The sequence below is a fragment of the Nannospalax galili genome, unplaced genomic scaffold (genome assembly GCF_000622305.1).
Source record: "Nannospalax galili isolate Female #2095 unplaced genomic scaffold, S.galili_v1.0 scaffold500, whole genome shotgun sequence".
Lineage (NCBI taxonomy): Eukaryota > Metazoa > Chordata > Mammalia > Rodentia > Spalacidae > Nannospalax > Nannospalax galili.
Genome location: NW_008347292.1, coordinates 731,602 through 748,861, shown reverse-complemented (window position 1 = coordinate 748,861; position 17,260 = coordinate 731,602). Strand labels below are relative to the sequence as shown.

Here is a 17,260-nt window from a genome sequence, read left to right as displayed (position 1 = left end):
ATGACTAACCAACATGTCACTTTCGTTTTGTCAGTAATGCCCCCTAAAATAGGAGGACAAAGACAGAAATAAAGTCGTCCATCAACATCAAATCTATTTTCTTAACACTTAAACGCTAATTCAAAGTTCTTTACATTCACCAACAATACTTCTGTATGACTTCAAGTGGTATTATCTCTGGAAATGCTAGGAAAATGTATTTTCAATCAGCTCCATTTTGGCATGCAGTGCAAATACCTGTGCATATTAACTTTGACTCAATATTCACAAGGACTTTTCCCACCAAATAGATCATGTTTACTATCAGGTTTAATATAACCAAACCTCTGATTTTATTAGTATGTTAAAAACAGAACTCATTTTTTTCTTTTTCAAGCTAAAGTTGCAAAATATATAAAAGGCATTTTTAAAAGCCTGCTTTGTGTTCATATCTAAACCCTTCTTTTTAGAAAATAACATTTGTGATATAATTAAAATGGCCTTTTAATGGAACAGTCTGAGCACAAGAGCACTATGTGCAGGGCTGTGTGTGCATCTGTGTGTGTGTGTGTGTGTGTGTGTGTGTGTGTAAGCAGGCAAGCTGGTAGAATAAGAGACAGTCTTAGGGCATCTGCCCTCCCCAACACTCCTCCAGTCAATCACAGTATCAACACAGGGGCTTCAGCAATTATTAAAGGATAAACCAATCTGCTCATAAACCAATGAGTGGATTCATGGATAAAAATGAAAACAAAGGACCAATAGCTTGTACTTTTCACTAAGCAGAAACAAAACAAACTGCTTTGGTTTTTTTTTTTTTTTAACTAAAGATAAAGAGGAAATTAAAAGCACTTTATGTACTTAACTTAGAGCTAATTTATGAGTGAAATGTTGCTATTAAATTAGAAAATTTAGGAAAAGTTTGAAAAAGAACATAAAATTTAGCCTTATTCTCCACCAGGGCCATGAGGCTGTCTTCTTTATTGTTGTAATCCAGACAGACATTCAACAAGTATCTATCTTACATCTACTTTTAAGTAATACATCCAGGAATCTGTTATAAGTATATATCTTTATATATTTAGTTATAATTCTGTTTGACATACTGAGTGGCTACTTTTTGACTTAACATTATAAAATAAACATTTGTAATTTTTATAATTTTGACTATGATTTTGATAATGATGACTTTAATGGCTGCATGAGAAGCCCATCATGGTGTTTAACATTGATTTTTTTTTCTCTAGCACTGAGCATTTATGTTGCTTTCTGAGTATTTTTACTAGTATATTTAATGCTATAATGAACATCATTGCAAACATAGCAATTCTGCCTGAAATTGTTTGAGAAGAGCAGACACAAGTTAAATAAATATGTGTAGTGCTACCTACTTTATATTACCATATCATTTTCCACACTGTACCCTTTACAATGTCATTTATAATTTGTAACAATTTACTACATTCTTCTCCCTAAGCATTCAAAGGCCCTTTATTTTATAATTTTCTTGTTAGCAAGAAAATCATCCCTACTGCTCCTGTTTACAGGTATTTTCTCCAACCTACCTGTTATTTGGGTCATTTCCATCTTTATAAAAAGCCTTCTAAGGGCTGGGAGATGCCTTTGTGGATAGCGCACTTGCTGAGCATGTACAAGGACAGGAGTTCAGATCCCCAGAAGCCAGGTAAAGGCTGATTGGTCGTGGTGGTTGACCTGAAATCCCAACACAAGGGAGGCATGAGCCTCCACACAGGGGACTTCCATGAGCAAATTGGCCAGCTAGACCCAACTGAAATGGGGAGCTCCAGCATTGGCAAGAAACCCTGCCTCAATACATAAGGTAGAGTGTGATGAAGAAGATACTCGACATCAACCTTGAGCCTCCACAGGGCCATACACCCCCCCACACACACACCCCATGCCAGAAAAAAAACAATCTTTCTAAAAACTTCAGATCATCTTTTCTAAATATGACAACTAGAATTTAAAATCACCTTTAAGGTTCCTTTTTCCCCCTTTCACTCACTATACAGAAATAATGTATGTGAATCAGTAAGTTTCTTTCCTTTGCAATTGCTTCACAAATCCAACCCAATCTATGAAGTAGTTTGTTAGTTGAAATTTTTGCATGTGTATGTGTGTGTGCATGCACCACTGTAGATACACACTGCATGTATGTGGAGGCCAAAGATCAATCTTGAATGCCATTCCTCTGGAACCAATTACCTTTTATTTTTTGAGAGGAGTCTCTTGTTGGGCTGGCTAGCCAGCATGCCCCCAGGAGCCTGCCTGTCTCCATCTCCCCAGCCTCATTTGGCATTCCTATTTCTTGGCCAATGAGACTCTTCAAAAGAGCAGAGACTCTGGTCTGCCTGCCTCCCACCAAGATTTCAGGGCTGGAACACTGGGTGGCACACAGGTCACTCAAAATGATATTGGACAGGATATTAGATAGGAGAACAGATGTCTCTTCAATAAATAATCTTCAAAAAAAGCATATAAAGCAAGGTATGGTGGCACATACTTGTAATCCCAGCACTTGATGGGCACAGACAGGAGAATGGAGAGTCTGAGGCCAGCCTGGGCTACATAGTGAGGCCCTATTTCTAAAACCCAAACAATCAAAAAAAAAAACCTTCCAAGAATATAGATTTATGACAATCTAGTACTAGAGATTTACTTATCTGTGAAATGAGATAGTATTTGAATGTCTCATTTTAAAAGTTTTATATATTATCAAAATAAAAGCCTCTGACTAGCTTTATATGAAGTGAAGATGACTTTCTTCTGTTACAGAAATGTGATATGGTTTCTCAGTGGCCCATCCCCCAAGTCCTGTTCCTTACGTGACCACATCTTTGTCCTCTTCACCATAGGTAAGTCCCACACTGTCTACCGGGCTCAGGCGTTTACTGCAGTCCAGTACCATAATTCTTAGCGCACTGTGTCTCCACTCAGATAGTTTTCTGTCACTTCAAACCCAAAAGGCCTTTAAGTGACTTATGCAGCTTCTCTGTAAATCAATGAGCTGCCCCATCCCATTACTATTAGTAAAACTCTCATTCTCATAGCATTCTGAGGTGGCTGTTTGACTGGTATGTCTTTATCTCCAATATCAAATCTATCATCAAGTTCAACCATTTCTGTCTTTGAACTGTTTCTTTGGTGCCTCCATTTTTGAAGATAAGACCTGTTTCTCTCTCACTCCATCTTCTGTTCATGGCTTTGCCATTTCTTTACATTTATCTGTCCTCCTTTCCAGAAAAATATTACTTACTTTTTGGATGTTTGCAAGCATCAACCACCCTTGTGAAGTTTTCCTTTGCTACTTTCAATTTGGCCCTCACTTCTTGTTTGTTTGTTTGTTTGGACATGGTTAGTCCAGACTGGTCGTAAACTCTTAATTCTCCTGCCTCAGCCTCCTGAGTGCTGGGATTACAGATGTATGCCACCATACCCTGTGACAATTATTCCTTTGTTTCATTTATGTCAATTTTATTTCCTCAGTTAAATTGAACAGTTTATAGAAGTAAGATAAAGCATCACATCTTCATTAGTTCTCTTAATACATCACACTGTAGTTGACACAGAAAATGTAACTAATAAAAGTATGATTCTCCTGAATCCTTGACATATGAATGTAGAGTTTTTCCTAGACTGATACAAAAATGGGAAAAATACTATCAGAAATTACAGAATTGACTTTATTTGACTAAAAAAAAAATCCAAACAAAGAAAACAAAAACTTTGTGCACTTTCTCCTACTTTACATACCAGCATGTAGAAATTTAAACAAATTTGCAAAGTCACATGCACATAGCCTCAAAATTCATTTAGTGAGAAGTTACCATGAAAACTGACTATTGTTGAACCTAAGTGGTTAGTACATGGGCCCCTGACATTATACTTTCTACTTCTATATGTTTGAAATCTTCAATCATAAAATGCTAAACATGGAAGAAAGGGCACACTATGAAGAAGGCAGAAACGCACATATTAGTAAATTTGTAAAACTCTGTAGTCTAAAGACAAACGAATCAGTGTATTACTGTAAAGAATAAATTCTAACACAAGCATTCAATATTCTCAATGATCTATATTCTGCCCTTTGATGAGAACCACATATTCTATGAACCAAGTATAATTCCTATATTTCTACATTTCTACAAATTTTCTCATTGAAACTGAGAGTTTCAATTTCACCAATTTTTAACCATTCTATTTGTCTTTAAGGTAAGAAATAGAACATTTCAGAATCTAAAGTTCCAAAGTCTGAAAATTTATAATACAAGAAAATAGCAAGGAACCATAACTTACCATCTTAACATCATTTTCATGATGAAAGATGTATTCAAATAAAGCCTGTGAAGACAAACAATGCCAAAATGCACTCAGTTTTATTTAATACAGCTCTTTATTACTGTTGCATTAAAACTCAAAGCTTGGTTTGAGTCAGAGACACAGGATAATCTAAAGTGCTGAGAACTTGTGAGCAAAGGATGTGACCGTCTTTGCTACAATACTGCATTTGAAAATTCTGCAACTTAAAAGGAACTCCCTTTTTTTTTTTTTAACAACCTTATAACTAGAGGGTTCTAAGAACTGAGCTTTTTTTCCTTCATGCTAAATACCATTATTTATTAGAAATTAAATGTTTATATCTTAAAGACTTATGATTATCATAAAAGTTATCATTTTATACTCTCTGTATTATACAGATTACTATTTAATTATGACACTGTAACAGGAAAAATCCAAACATTCCCTTTGAAACACAAACGTCTAGTGTTAAGTAGAATTTTCTGCTTAATTTTTAAAGCTATCTCTTCAGGTTTCTTTAACAGAGGGCAACTCAGCCCAACTTCATACTGGATTCAGACCAATTAAATCAGAATCCAGGAGGTACGGGACTGGGGAAGGCCCTGCACTAGAGTTTGTAAAGCCCAGCTGACTTTAAAGTACAGTCAGGGCTGAAAGCCTTATTTTTAGTGTTCCCACGCCCAAATCATCTGTATGAATAAGCATTCACTGCATTACTTCTTAGTGCTCTCCTACGTCCGCAACACTGCGTTATACACTTGTTAGTACCCCTGGGAGACAGTATAGTTATTAATGGGGAAGACTTGGAGGCAACCCAAAAGAAGAAAAAGAACAAAGAACATAGGCTTGTAACCCCAACTACTTGGTGGTAGGGGGCAGATGGCTGAGGCAGGAGTATCTCTAGACCTTGTCTCAAGGAAGTAAGAAGGAAGGGAGGAAGGGAGGGAAGGAGGGAGGGAAGGAGGGAGGGAGGAAGGGGAAGATGGAGGGCTAAGAGTGTACAAGGCCCTAGATTTGATCCCCAGCACAGCAAAAAAGGAAAAAGAATTAGAAAGGGTCAAGTGTGATGATGCACACCCATCATTTTAGTACTCAGAAGGCTAAAGTAGGGAGATCAGGAGTTCAAGACCATCCTGGGCTATATATTGAAACTTTGTCTCAAAAAGAACCACCATAAAAACAAAAACAAAAAACCTATGACAACCTATGAAAGAAAACAAGAAAAAGCTAAAAGTGCGATTGGTCCTCCACTACCATGAAAAGAATGTCACCACACCCAAGCAGTGCCAGTATCCGAGCATCACCAAAGACATCCCAAGCAACACGTCAATAGTATAAAGAAGTTCTGACGAGCCAAGGCAAGTTGGGGGCCAAAGACAGAAAAATCTGGTAACAATCCTATATCACACTAAAGATCTAGTTCAGGCTAAATCTAGAACACAGACCAGGTCTGTCCTGAATGAATTTTAATTTAATTGAGGAAAGAACCTCCATTGACTGTACTGTCATTTAAAAAAATAAAAATAAAAAAAAATAAATAAAAAAACAGCAATGGCATTGACCAGCCAGCCAGCCAGCCACCTCAAGTAAATGTCACCAAAAAGCAGGAAATCAGATATTCCACACAAATGGATTTTGATAGACCATACAGAAAAGGAAAATGAGTAAAGCTTTACATTCTGCTAAATGGAGGTGACTAGAGTCCTGTCAGAGGGGTTAAGAAGAAGGTCATTAACATTATTCCACGCTGATACCTATCCACCAAGTGGCATTCCTTTTTTTTTTTTTTTTTTAACCCTAGAATGTCTACAATTGAGAATGAGCTCAGCACAAAGTTCATAGAGATTTTAACTGAGAATCTGCACTGAGTTTCCAGAAAACAAATGTTCTTGTCTGAATTATTCCCAGTTATCCCCCCAGGATTTTTGGGGGGATGTGGTTGCTTTGTTTGTTTTGGGACATGTGCATGCTTGTATGCCTGCATGTGGAAACCAGAGACATGAGACACATGCTTGTTTGTATACCTACATGTGGAGACCAGAGACATGTGCATGCTTGTGGAGGCCAGAGAATACCCTAGGATGTCATTCCTCCTCAAGCACACACACTTTAGTTTTTTTTCTAAAGATTTGTGTGTGTGTGTGTGTGTGTGTATGTGTGTATGTGTGTGTGTATACACATCTGAATGCACACAAAGAGGCCAGAAGAAGGTACTGGATGCTCTATCACTCTCTGCCTATTTCTTTGCAACAGGATCTCCTCTCTGAACCTAGAGCTCACATTTCTCTTGGCTAGGAAAGCACTATTAATCCCCAAGCCATCTTTCTAGACCCACCTTGTTTTTCAAGACAGGGTCTCACTGGCCTGCAGCTCCCCAGCCAGGCACCTGCTCTGGTTTTATTTCTGTTGCTGTGATAAAATACTGTCAAAAGGAACTTAAGAGAGGAAAGTATTCATTTGACCTAAGAGTCCCTTACAGGGAAGTCAAGGCAAGAACTTAGAGCATCATGTCCACAGTAAGAGTATGTATCAAGAATAAACAAATGGAACCATGTATGGCGGCACACACCTTTAATCCCAGCACTTGGAAGGCAGAAGCAGGAGGCTCTCTGTGAAATTGAGACCAGCCTGGTCTATATAAGTTCGAGGCCAGCTGGGCTGGGGCTATAGGGAGACCCTGTCTCAGAAAGATGAAGGAAAAAAAAAAAAAAAGAATTACTAACATAGTTGGCTTACTATAATCTGTCTTGAGTAATAATTGAGGCTCAATTAATTACTAATTAAACATACATTAAAGTTATCATCCTTTTGACAGTCCTTAAATCATACAAGGATAGAAGATTTTATTTCTGAGCCGAGTCCAAGCTGAAAAACAAACACATACAGGTCCAGATGACCCCAACTTCACTGCACAGAGATGAGACTGGATACAGGTCCAGATGACCCCAACTTTACTACACAGGGATGATACTGGATACAGGTCCAGATGACCCCAACTTCACTGCACAGAGATGAGACTGGATACAGGTCCAGATGACCCCAACTTTACTACACAAGGATGATACTGGATACAGGTCCAGATGACCCCAACTTCACTGCACAGGGATGATATTGGATATATGCTTCCTTTGTTATTATTGTTTAAAGGAAAAAAGATTTTCCTATAAGAATGGTATATGTACTTTATTTCTGATTGACTTAATTCAAGACAGAATTTTTACCTATTACAACAACTAAAATCTCCATTTCCCATAGTTCCATTATCATCATAATTCTATCATCACTTCATAATATAATTATTTAAAGCACATACCTTTGCCAATTTAGGTTTCTGGGAATATTTCGTTAAATTCAGTCTAGACAAATTTATAAATGGCCCATCAGGACTAGTGAGCATAGAAGCCTATGAGAGGAGAGAGAACAAAAGATCTGAAACTTTCTCCTGAAACATACATTGGGCTTCCTGTGCACAGAATTATAGAACTTATAAAAATTAAAGCAAAAAAGTTACCTTCAAGAGTTTTTGTATAACTCTCCTCTGTGACACTAGTGGAGCAAGAAGTTACCCGGGTAATATGTGGCTCTGGGAGAGCTAACAGAACTTACCGTCCCCAGTCTGACAAATCTTCCAGATGAACTAGTGACAGGACGTGCTGTGTAGGCGGTTCTGGGTGTTCTGATGGCCTGTTCCATGGTACCTGGCCTTCCACCTTGTGTGCTGGGCCTAAGGAAACCTGTAATGGGTCTTCCAGCTTGAGTGATTGGCCTGTGAAGACGGGAAGTTGTCACAATACAAACAAGATCAATCAAGGAGAGCCTCTCCTAAGTTCTAGTCAGTATTTGGTGGCAGAAAAATGGCATACAAACACAGACCTGACAGCTTGACTTGGTCCTCCTGTCTGGATAGTTCCGGGAAGTTTCAAGGATGTTCCAGGGCCTACAAGATGAGATGGTAATCAATTTGTATGTTATTTATTAATTTTTTAAAAACAGCCATCTAATTTTCAGAGTTGTGTTGGCCTGATAAAAAAGGTATTAATAATATCCAGGAAGTGTGTTTTAGGGAAATGTGTCTGAGACTAATATTCAGTGAGCATCTATCACTGTTTTATGTTATCACATGTGGTCTTCACAGTGAGTCTATAGGATGGGTAAGTATGAACCCACTTACAAAAGCTGATAGAAATAAGGTAACAGATCACTCTATCAGCAGAACTTGGATTCAAATTCAAAACATGCTGTAAAGTTTAAAACAACCATTTTAGACTTACAAAATAAATACTTTTCATACAAATGTTTCCAAATAAAAGATTATATCCAGAACTTACATATTTGAGCCATAAAAGAGCAAGTTAATATGGAAAAAAGACATTTTAACAATGAACAAATTGCCAGCAAGACTACCATAGGTCATGGTCATCAATCCACTACCATGTGCACCTGACTTGGACTCTGAGCCAAGTCTGAAGCCTTTACACCTTCACAGCCCCACACCTTATCGCCTCACACAGAACATTAAATGAAGTGATTTGATAGCATTTTTGAGACTGGCTCACCTGGAGTTCACTATGTGGACCAGGCTAGCTTTGAACTCACAGCAATCTGCCTGCCTCTGCCTCCCAAGTGCTGGGATTAAAGGCCTGTGCCACCACATCCAGCTCATCTGGTAGTTTTTATTTATTTTTATGGTGTGTGTGTGTGTGTGTGTGTGTGTGCGTGCACGTGTGGCATGCACACATGTGGAGGCCAGGGGTCCCCCTCAATAGTGCTATACCTCATACTTTGAGACAGGGTCTCTCACTGAACCCAGAGCTCACTAATATGGCTAGGCTGGCTGACCTAGGGATTTCTGGTTCTTGGATTACAGACACCTACCATTTTTGTGGGTACTGGGGCCCAAACTCAGGTCCTTATGCATGTGCAGCAAGCACTTTACTAACCCAGCCATCTTCCCAGTTCCTTAAATGATGATTTTTTTAAAAAATACTTTTAGGACACTTCTGATATTTAGATGCTTCCTGTGCTTAGATTCCAAGATTAAAAAAAAAATCTTCTGACCTATTAGATAAGCAGCTTCCAGTAGAATGCATAAAGTATTTTAAGTGCATAACATATCTCTACTGGAAAATTAATATATATCAACTCGTGCCTTAAGTTCAAGATAACTGAATAGTACAAAGAAAGCCTTTGCACTATAAGGCAGAATAGAAACTATTGACTTTAGATACTTAAAATTATTTTGTTTGTTATTATTAGTGTGCATATGTGCAGGATGTGTGTGTGTGAGTGTGGGCACATATATGCAGTCACCTGTGGATGTCAAAGGGCAACTTTTAGGAGTCAGTACTTTCCTTCCACTGCAGGTTCTAGGGATCAAACCCATATCTTACATGGTAAGCACTTTACCCCCTGAGCCATCTCACTAGCCCAAGCTAATCTAAGCTAATATATGCATGATTTATGTATACAATGTTTATTTATATATATATATTGTTTGTTTGTTTGTTTGTTTGTGACAGGGTGGCCTTGAATTTACTCCATAGCTCAAGCTGGCCTTAAATTTGCAAAATTCCTGTTGCCTCAGCCTCCTAAGTACTAAGATTACAAGCATGTGCCATCACACCCGGCCATATATAAATACCTATACACACACACAAAACACACACACACACATGCACGTGCACGCGCACACACACAGAGATATTCCTCCTATATACAGCTTTTCTCCTCCCACTAATATCCCATTAACTTAAATGAAGAACCAGTACTTACGTGGAACTTGAGCAATAGCATTTTCATCCAGAATCATTTCTGCAATTCCCTCCTGATCCACATCTATTTCATCGATATACACCATTTCAGTTAGTGCTCGTGCTTTTAAAATCCAAGCTGCCTAAAGACCATATGAAAATAAGAATTCCAATCAAATAGCATTAGAAATAGGACACAGCTTACAGAAGAAGCTAGACCTGTCTTGTTAGGATCACTTCTGCATTCCTCCTTCAGGACCAAGACCTCCACAAAGTCTTCCCCAGCTCTCTAACATCAGCCAGTCATCCTCCTATCTTTCTTAGTCTTCTTATCTAATGCAATTACTATATTTGATAAATACTGAAGTTATCTAGGCATGTGCTAGCCCCCTCTTCCCCTGAATACAAGTTTATTAATCTTACTTCTGAAATTTCAAGACCTTTAGTGTTTTTTTGTTTTCTAAATTTTGATTTATTTTTACTTTATGTCTGAGTATTTTGCCTGCATGTACATAAGTGCACTACATGTGTGCAGTGCCCACAGAGGCCAGAAGAGGGTGTTGGATCCCCTGGGACTGGAGTTACAGATGGTTGTGAGCCACCATGTGTGTGTTGAGAACAGAATGTGGGCAGTCAGTGCTCTTAACTGTTGCTATCCATCCAGCCCTACAGATCTTTAGTTGTTTATACATATAGATATTCAAAAAATGTTGGTTGATTCAAGCTAAGATCAATTTCTCTGGACTCCAAATAACTACATAACCCTGGTAATTTTGTGATCCAGTCAGAAGAAAACCTGCTAAAGAGTGGGGAAAACGAAAAAGGTAATGAAGGACTCGACTCTGAAAACAGCTTTGCTAGACTTTGAGAAGCGTAATGTGAGTGTGTGCACAGTACAATGTGAGGATGTACACACTAACTTGCTTGCCAAACAAACGAAACTGCTTTCCTGAAAAATTTTACCTTTCTGTTTTACTACAGAATAAATCTAAGAACAATAAAGCTCAGTGACCTGTGCAAGATTTAAGAGCACAATTTTTTTTTAAAAAATTATTTTTATTTTATGTGTATGTTTTGCCTGTATGTATACAAGTACACCTGTGTGTACAGTGTTCACAGGGGCCAGAAGAGGGTGTCAGATCCCCTAGAACTAGAGTTATAGATGGTTGTGAGTCACCATGTGGGGCTAGGAACACAACCCAGGTCCTCTGCCAAGAGCAGCCAGTGCCCTTAACCACTAAGCCATCTCTCCAGCACAAGAAAACAATTCTTGAAGGAGAAACATAGACCTGACTCTACAGTCTAGAGGAAGAGGAGCACAGAAATCTCAGGAGGGACTAGGACTCAGTATACCACGACCTGGTTGTGAAGCAGGCTGAATGAAGGCAAAGGGGCTGAGACAGGAAAAATGCAGCTACAGGACATTCACAAAGTCCCCAGGTGTACAGCATTTCCAGCTGGTCTGTTTACTGAACACCTAGTTAATACCTAGCATCAGACTAGGTTTGAGTGGGAAATGAAAGATCAAAGCATGGATCGGAGATGATATTCCTGAATGCTTCATCTAGTGGATTAAATAACAAAAATAAACAACATGTGAGTGGTGACAAGTATATGATAGAGAAAATAGGTTTTATAGAAATTGCTTTTTAGGAAAAAAAAAATGAGCATTGTGGTACATCCCCATAATCCCAGCACTCGGGAGGTTCATTCTCTACTACACAGCAAGTTCAAGGCCAGCCTGAAATATATGAGACTGTCTCAAAAAACAAGTTATTAAAAAAAAAAAAAAAGGTCTGGCTCTGTGGACAGGCAAAAAGGAGACAAAGTAGGCTCCCCTAGGTACCTCACACACAGTATGTGTGGGAACTCCAGGAGGAGAGAGGGTTTTGAAATGTTGAGGAATCTGTCTGAACTGAGACTAGTCAGAGAACAAGGCCACAGAGAAAGGCAGAGGTCAGACGACTATCCTGTGTGCCACAGTGATATTTATGGATTTAAAATTTTTATTATTTATGTGTATGAGTGTTTTGTCTACATGTATTTAAGTACACCCACATGTGCAGTGCTTGCAGAGGTCAGAAGAGGGCATCGGACTTCCCTGGAACTGATGGTTGTTAGCCACAATGTAGGTGTTGGGACTAAACCCAGGGCCTCTGTAAGAGCAGCCAGTGCTCTTAACCACTGAGCCATCTCTTCAGCCCTCAGGGTTAGGGATTTAAGAAAAAGTTAATAAAAAGTTTATCCTGATAATAAGGAGCCAATAAAGCTTAAGAACTACGATTTGGAGCCCTATTTAAATCCTTCTCAACCAATCCCTCTCCCCCTCCCCCTCCCCCCTCACTCCCCACTCTCTCTGACCAGGTCTCACTCTGTGACCCAGCCTGGCCTTGAACTCTAGATCCTCCTGCCTTAGCCTCCTGAGCGCTGAGATTATAGATATGCAACACCACATTCATCTTAAATCAAGTTTTCAAAAGCCAAGTTTTATACAAAAGCCTTATTTATACAGTCAGTTATGAACCATCCATGAACATATTTTAACTACTTTCAAGTTCAGACTAACATTTCATAGTCCAATCCATTATGACATCCATTCTCCTACAAATCTCTTAAATATTAAGATGATGCTAACTTTCTATATTGGGCTAAGCAAAGCAAGGAAAGTGAATATATCATTCTCTCCCTAGCAAATAACTACATAAGAAGTTCAGTAGGAACGTCTGCTTTTTTATGAATTTAGTCTTTCAAACTGATAGTTTCGATTTTTAACATTAAGTCTTAAGAAATGGAAGCAATGGTGTGAAATTTGATATTTAAAAGATCTGTGGAGACAGGGAAATAGCTCAGTGAGTAAAGCATCTTGAGATACAATTGTGAAGACCTGAGTTCAGGTCCCCAGAAGCTACATATAGCTGGGCACAGGGCACATAACTGCAATCTCCGCACTCCTAGAATGAGATGGGAGATAGAGGCAGGATAATCCCTGGATACTTGGGTCAGCTTGCCTGGGTATGCAGTGGCCAACAGCAAGAGACCCTGTCTGAAACAAGGGGGGAGGTAAGGACTGACACCCAAGGTTGTCCTCTGATCTCCATACATGTCCTATGCCCCCCATCACATACACTCTCAGATATGTACACAGAGAAAGGGATTTGTTTTTTAAAGATCTGAAATAAAACATACTCAAACCATTATTTGTTTAAAATTACATCAGCGTTTCAGAAGTTAATCTTCCTGATTTTTCTTCTGTCCTAACAAAATAGGACCTTGAAAATCACATATCACTGCTTGATTATACATTGGAGTATGTACGAAGAACTACTTCTGGCAATGTGAACAGTTCTTGAGATTTTAGTGAAAACAGCAGATGGGGCTTTGGCTTTAAAATTCTTTTTCGAATAAGCCAAGTATGTTTTACAGTCCTAAAATCCTCTGCATATCAAAAAAAAGCATAATCAAGCATACACAGTAATCACTAATTGTCCCTTGAATCTGAATAAAACTACAAATTTGTTTTCTATGTCATGATTAACAATAAATTGTAGAGTCATGCAGCTTTTAAAAACAGTTGCTTATACAAATATACTTGACTATGTGTTAGAAGTACTATCAAAATGATGCTTAGGGACTTTTTATAAAGGGAAAAGCAGTTTCTCCCAATCTAATGTAAAACATTTCTCTGTAGAAATCTTGAGAGATAATACCATATCTCTTATTCCCTGAGTTAAGTCTCTAGGACATTAGTCTTGAGGCACAGACCTTCTACCTAATATCAAGAAAAGTACTGACTTGTTCACCCTTTGTGATGTTAATCCAATAAAAGTATCAACTGGCTGAGCAAAACGTTTCAATTATTCTGTCCTTTTTAATAAGGAATGCAAGACCAAGAGCTTAAGGTATGTAAGAAATAATTTTGATAGATTATCAAAGTCTACCAAAAGAATAGTCCATCTGATACAATTTGGACATCATAAAAATTAGCACTAATATTTGATAGTCTGTATAATCTATGAAAATGAAAATTTAGACACAATATATTGAGTTGTTCTTGTATAGGGTTTGGTTATAAAATGTCTCCAAATGCTCATGCATTGAAGGCTTGATCCCTGGTGGTGCTATTGAGACCTGACAAGATCATAAGGTTGCTAACCTCATCAATAGATCACTCCTTCATAGCTGGGCTATTAGGAAAAGCTGGACACCAGGGGCATGTCTTTGAAGGGTATAACCTAGCCCCAGCCCTGTTCACCATCTCTGCTTCCTGTCATGAGGTGCTCATCCTTCTTCCATCATGAACTTCTGCCACGTTTCTGCCTTGCTGCAGGCCCCAAAACAACACAGCCAGCCACACATGCACCAAGAGCCAAACTCTCATCGTTTACATTCTGCAGGAGCTTTGTCACAATGACCGAAAGCTAACACAAGTCTCATTTCTTCTCCAGTTAGTTATAAGCAAAATAAAACCCCAAAAATTTTAACAGTGACGTCAGCTTCATTCCCTTTTAGATTATTATCCAGTAGATAATTAAGTCTATAGAAACAAAATTAGAAACTGATACTAAACATAGGGGCTTCATGAAACCTCTGTGCTACTTTGAAACTTTTAAATACCATTTAGTTTTTCAACAATACCTACAATTTTTGATGATTTTAATCAAAATCTTCCTAATTTTTTTTTTGATCTTTTTAAGACAGGGTCTCCCTGTAGCCCCAGCTGTCCTGGAACTCACTATGTAGACCAGGCTGGCCTTGAACTCACAGAGATCCTCCTGCCTCTGCCTCCCGAGTGCTAGGATTAAAAGTGTGCACCACCATGCCCGGGCTGGAGGGATAGCACAGCCGTTAAAGGCTAAGGCTAACAACCAAAACGTAAAATCTTCCTAATTTTTAAGACTAAAACTTTATTCATTTATTTATAAATAAACTATATCTTAAAATTTAGAACCTTCTTAAGTGACTGCATGTATATTATATAAAAGTTTATGCTCATCTATTATCTGTAAACCAACATGATATTAGAATACAAATACCATTCTTTAAAGAACAAAATGTTACATTTGGCTCATTTACAGTGTTTGTTGAATATGCAGGCCTCCATAAGAGAACCTTTTAACTTGTTTTCCATCCTAAAATGCTTTATCATTGCTCAAATGCACCTTGTGTGAGGTTCAAATCACTTTTTTATCTATAAAATACTGCTAGCATTCTATTTCAATCGGCAGGGCAAACACCTGATAACATTTCAGCTCTCTGATTTACGGCCCTCTGCATCTTCTCCTAGTCCCAGACTCAGTGGAAACCCTCCTGAGCTAAAAGTTTTACTAGCCAGATGTTGACCTCCCCCGCCCCCTAACCAGGTCTCTTCTCACCCAGGCTTCCTTCTGACTCAATCTCTTGTTTCTTACCCAGTTAGCAGCTCTCCAAGTGTTGTCTCTAACCAAAAAGACATGGCAATCTGGCCAGTGTCCCTTCTTTCCTTCCTCACTGTGACAGGTTCCCTCCTCCCTCTCAGGGCTGCAGGTGACAAGCAGAGTACCCTCACTCTATTTGAAACCTGCTGTCCTTGTCACTATCTGCAGACGCTGCCAGGCCTTCACCCTAAGTCTATGGTTCCTCTTGCCACGTGAGAAAAATATCTCAGCATTCCTGTCAATCTTGGCCATTTCTATTTAAGCCCCATGTCTTAATAAACAGAGCACATTAGTTCTACAAGAATATTCACATACATAAAAATATCAGAAATATAAAAGTTTGTATAAGAACATCTGGCAAATACAGCTAATTTTCTAACACTATAAGCAGATACACAGCACATTTTCTAATCTTTAGCAACCACTAATAGCAACTACAATACTCTGTAAACTAAAGACTGCAGCTAAACCTTTACCTGAGACATTGACAAATCAGGAGCTGGTTCCTGGAAAGCATTAAGAAGGTAGTAAACATTTTTAAGAACTACAATTTCTAAAATCACAAGTCTTATGAATTGTATTTGTAGGTAACATTAACTTATTCAATAAAAATACAGATATTATTCTGTCCATTTGTGTATGTGTATATGTGTGATATAATGCACATATGTGCATATGTGGAGAATACACACACCTGTGCATGAGCATGTGAGGACAGAGGTCAACTTTGGATATCATCCTCTTTCTCACTACCTTATTTCTTGAGGCACTTGCCGTGTCGGCTGGACTGGCTGGCCAGTAAGCCCTTGGATCCACCTACCTCTGCTCCCCAGTGCTGGGGTTCTACATTGCCACAGACAGCTCTTATGTGAGTGCTGAGGATTGGAACTCAGGTCCTCATGCTGCACAGCAAGCATTTTACCCACTAAGCCATCTCCCCAGACATACAAATATTCATTTTAACCTTTTTTCCCAATGTGCTCTCAAGAGTTCATAAAAATGAACTACACATAAAAGTGATAAATTTTCCATGGTCAGAAATTCTAATCTTTCTCAGAGTACAAAGTAAAGGTATTTCAATTGTTTAATGAAGATAATACAAGAGGAAAATAGAAATGGTATTAAAAACAACTACTTCAATAAACTTTATACATGAAAAAAGACTCATTACCTCAGACATTAAGAATAACCTTTAATGGGGCAGATATGGTAGCAGATGCATCTGATCTCAGCATTTGGGAGGCAGAGGCAGGTGGATCTCTGTGAGATCGAGGCCAGCCTGGTCTACAAGGTGAGTTCCAGGCCTGCTGAGGCTACAGGGAGACCCTGTCTCAAAAAGACAAAAGAAAAAAAAAGAGCCGGGCGTGGTGGCGCACATCTTTAATGCCAGCACTCAGGAGGCAGAGGCAGGTGGATCTCTGAGATCGAGGCTAGCCTGGTCTCCATAGCGAATCCAGGCCAGCTAGCGCTACAGGGAGACCCTGTCTCAAAAAATAAACCATATAATTTTAATCATTTGTGGAGCAGCAGGAAAACCAAATAATACATACCCTTTTATTCTACATAAGTGTCTTAGTTTGTTTCTTCATTGCTGTGACAAAACATTCTGACCACTACCAACTTGGGGAGGAAAGGGTTTATTCAACTTACATATCCTGGGTCACAGTTCATCTGGGAGCCCAAAGTAGGAACTCAGGGCAGGAACTTGGAGGCAGGAGCTTGAGCACAGGCCATCGAGGATGCTGCTTACTGGCTTGCCCCCCCCGCCCCCACTCAGCTTGCTCTCTTTTCCCACCT

At 38.9% G+C, this 17,260-nt stretch overlaps 1 protein-coding gene across 2 annotated transcripts in view; it reads right to left on the bottom strand.

Moving 5' to 3' along the window:
- The window catches only part of Ttc8 (tetratricopeptide repeat domain 8), an 80,554-nt gene that overhangs the window by 49,426 nt on the left and 13,868 nt on the right, over window positions 1–17,260 (bottom strand). The window contains exons 2-6 of one of the 2 annotated variants that reach the window (XM_008843798.3): window positions 10,072–10,192; window positions 8,173–8,236; window positions 7,906–8,065; window positions 7,613–7,702; window positions 4,297–4,341 (exon numbers count right to left, since the gene is read on the bottom strand). In XM_008843798.3, the coding sequence (XP_008842020.1) occupies window positions 4,297–4,341; window positions 7,613–7,702; window positions 7,906–8,065; window positions 8,173–8,236; window positions 10,072–10,192 (480 nt within the window). The remainder of the gene's footprint in view (window positions 1–4,296; window positions 4,342–7,612; window positions 7,703–7,905; window positions 8,066–8,172; window positions 8,237–10,071; window positions 10,193–17,260) is intronic. The other variant, XM_029568617.1, reaches the window with a different exon arrangement.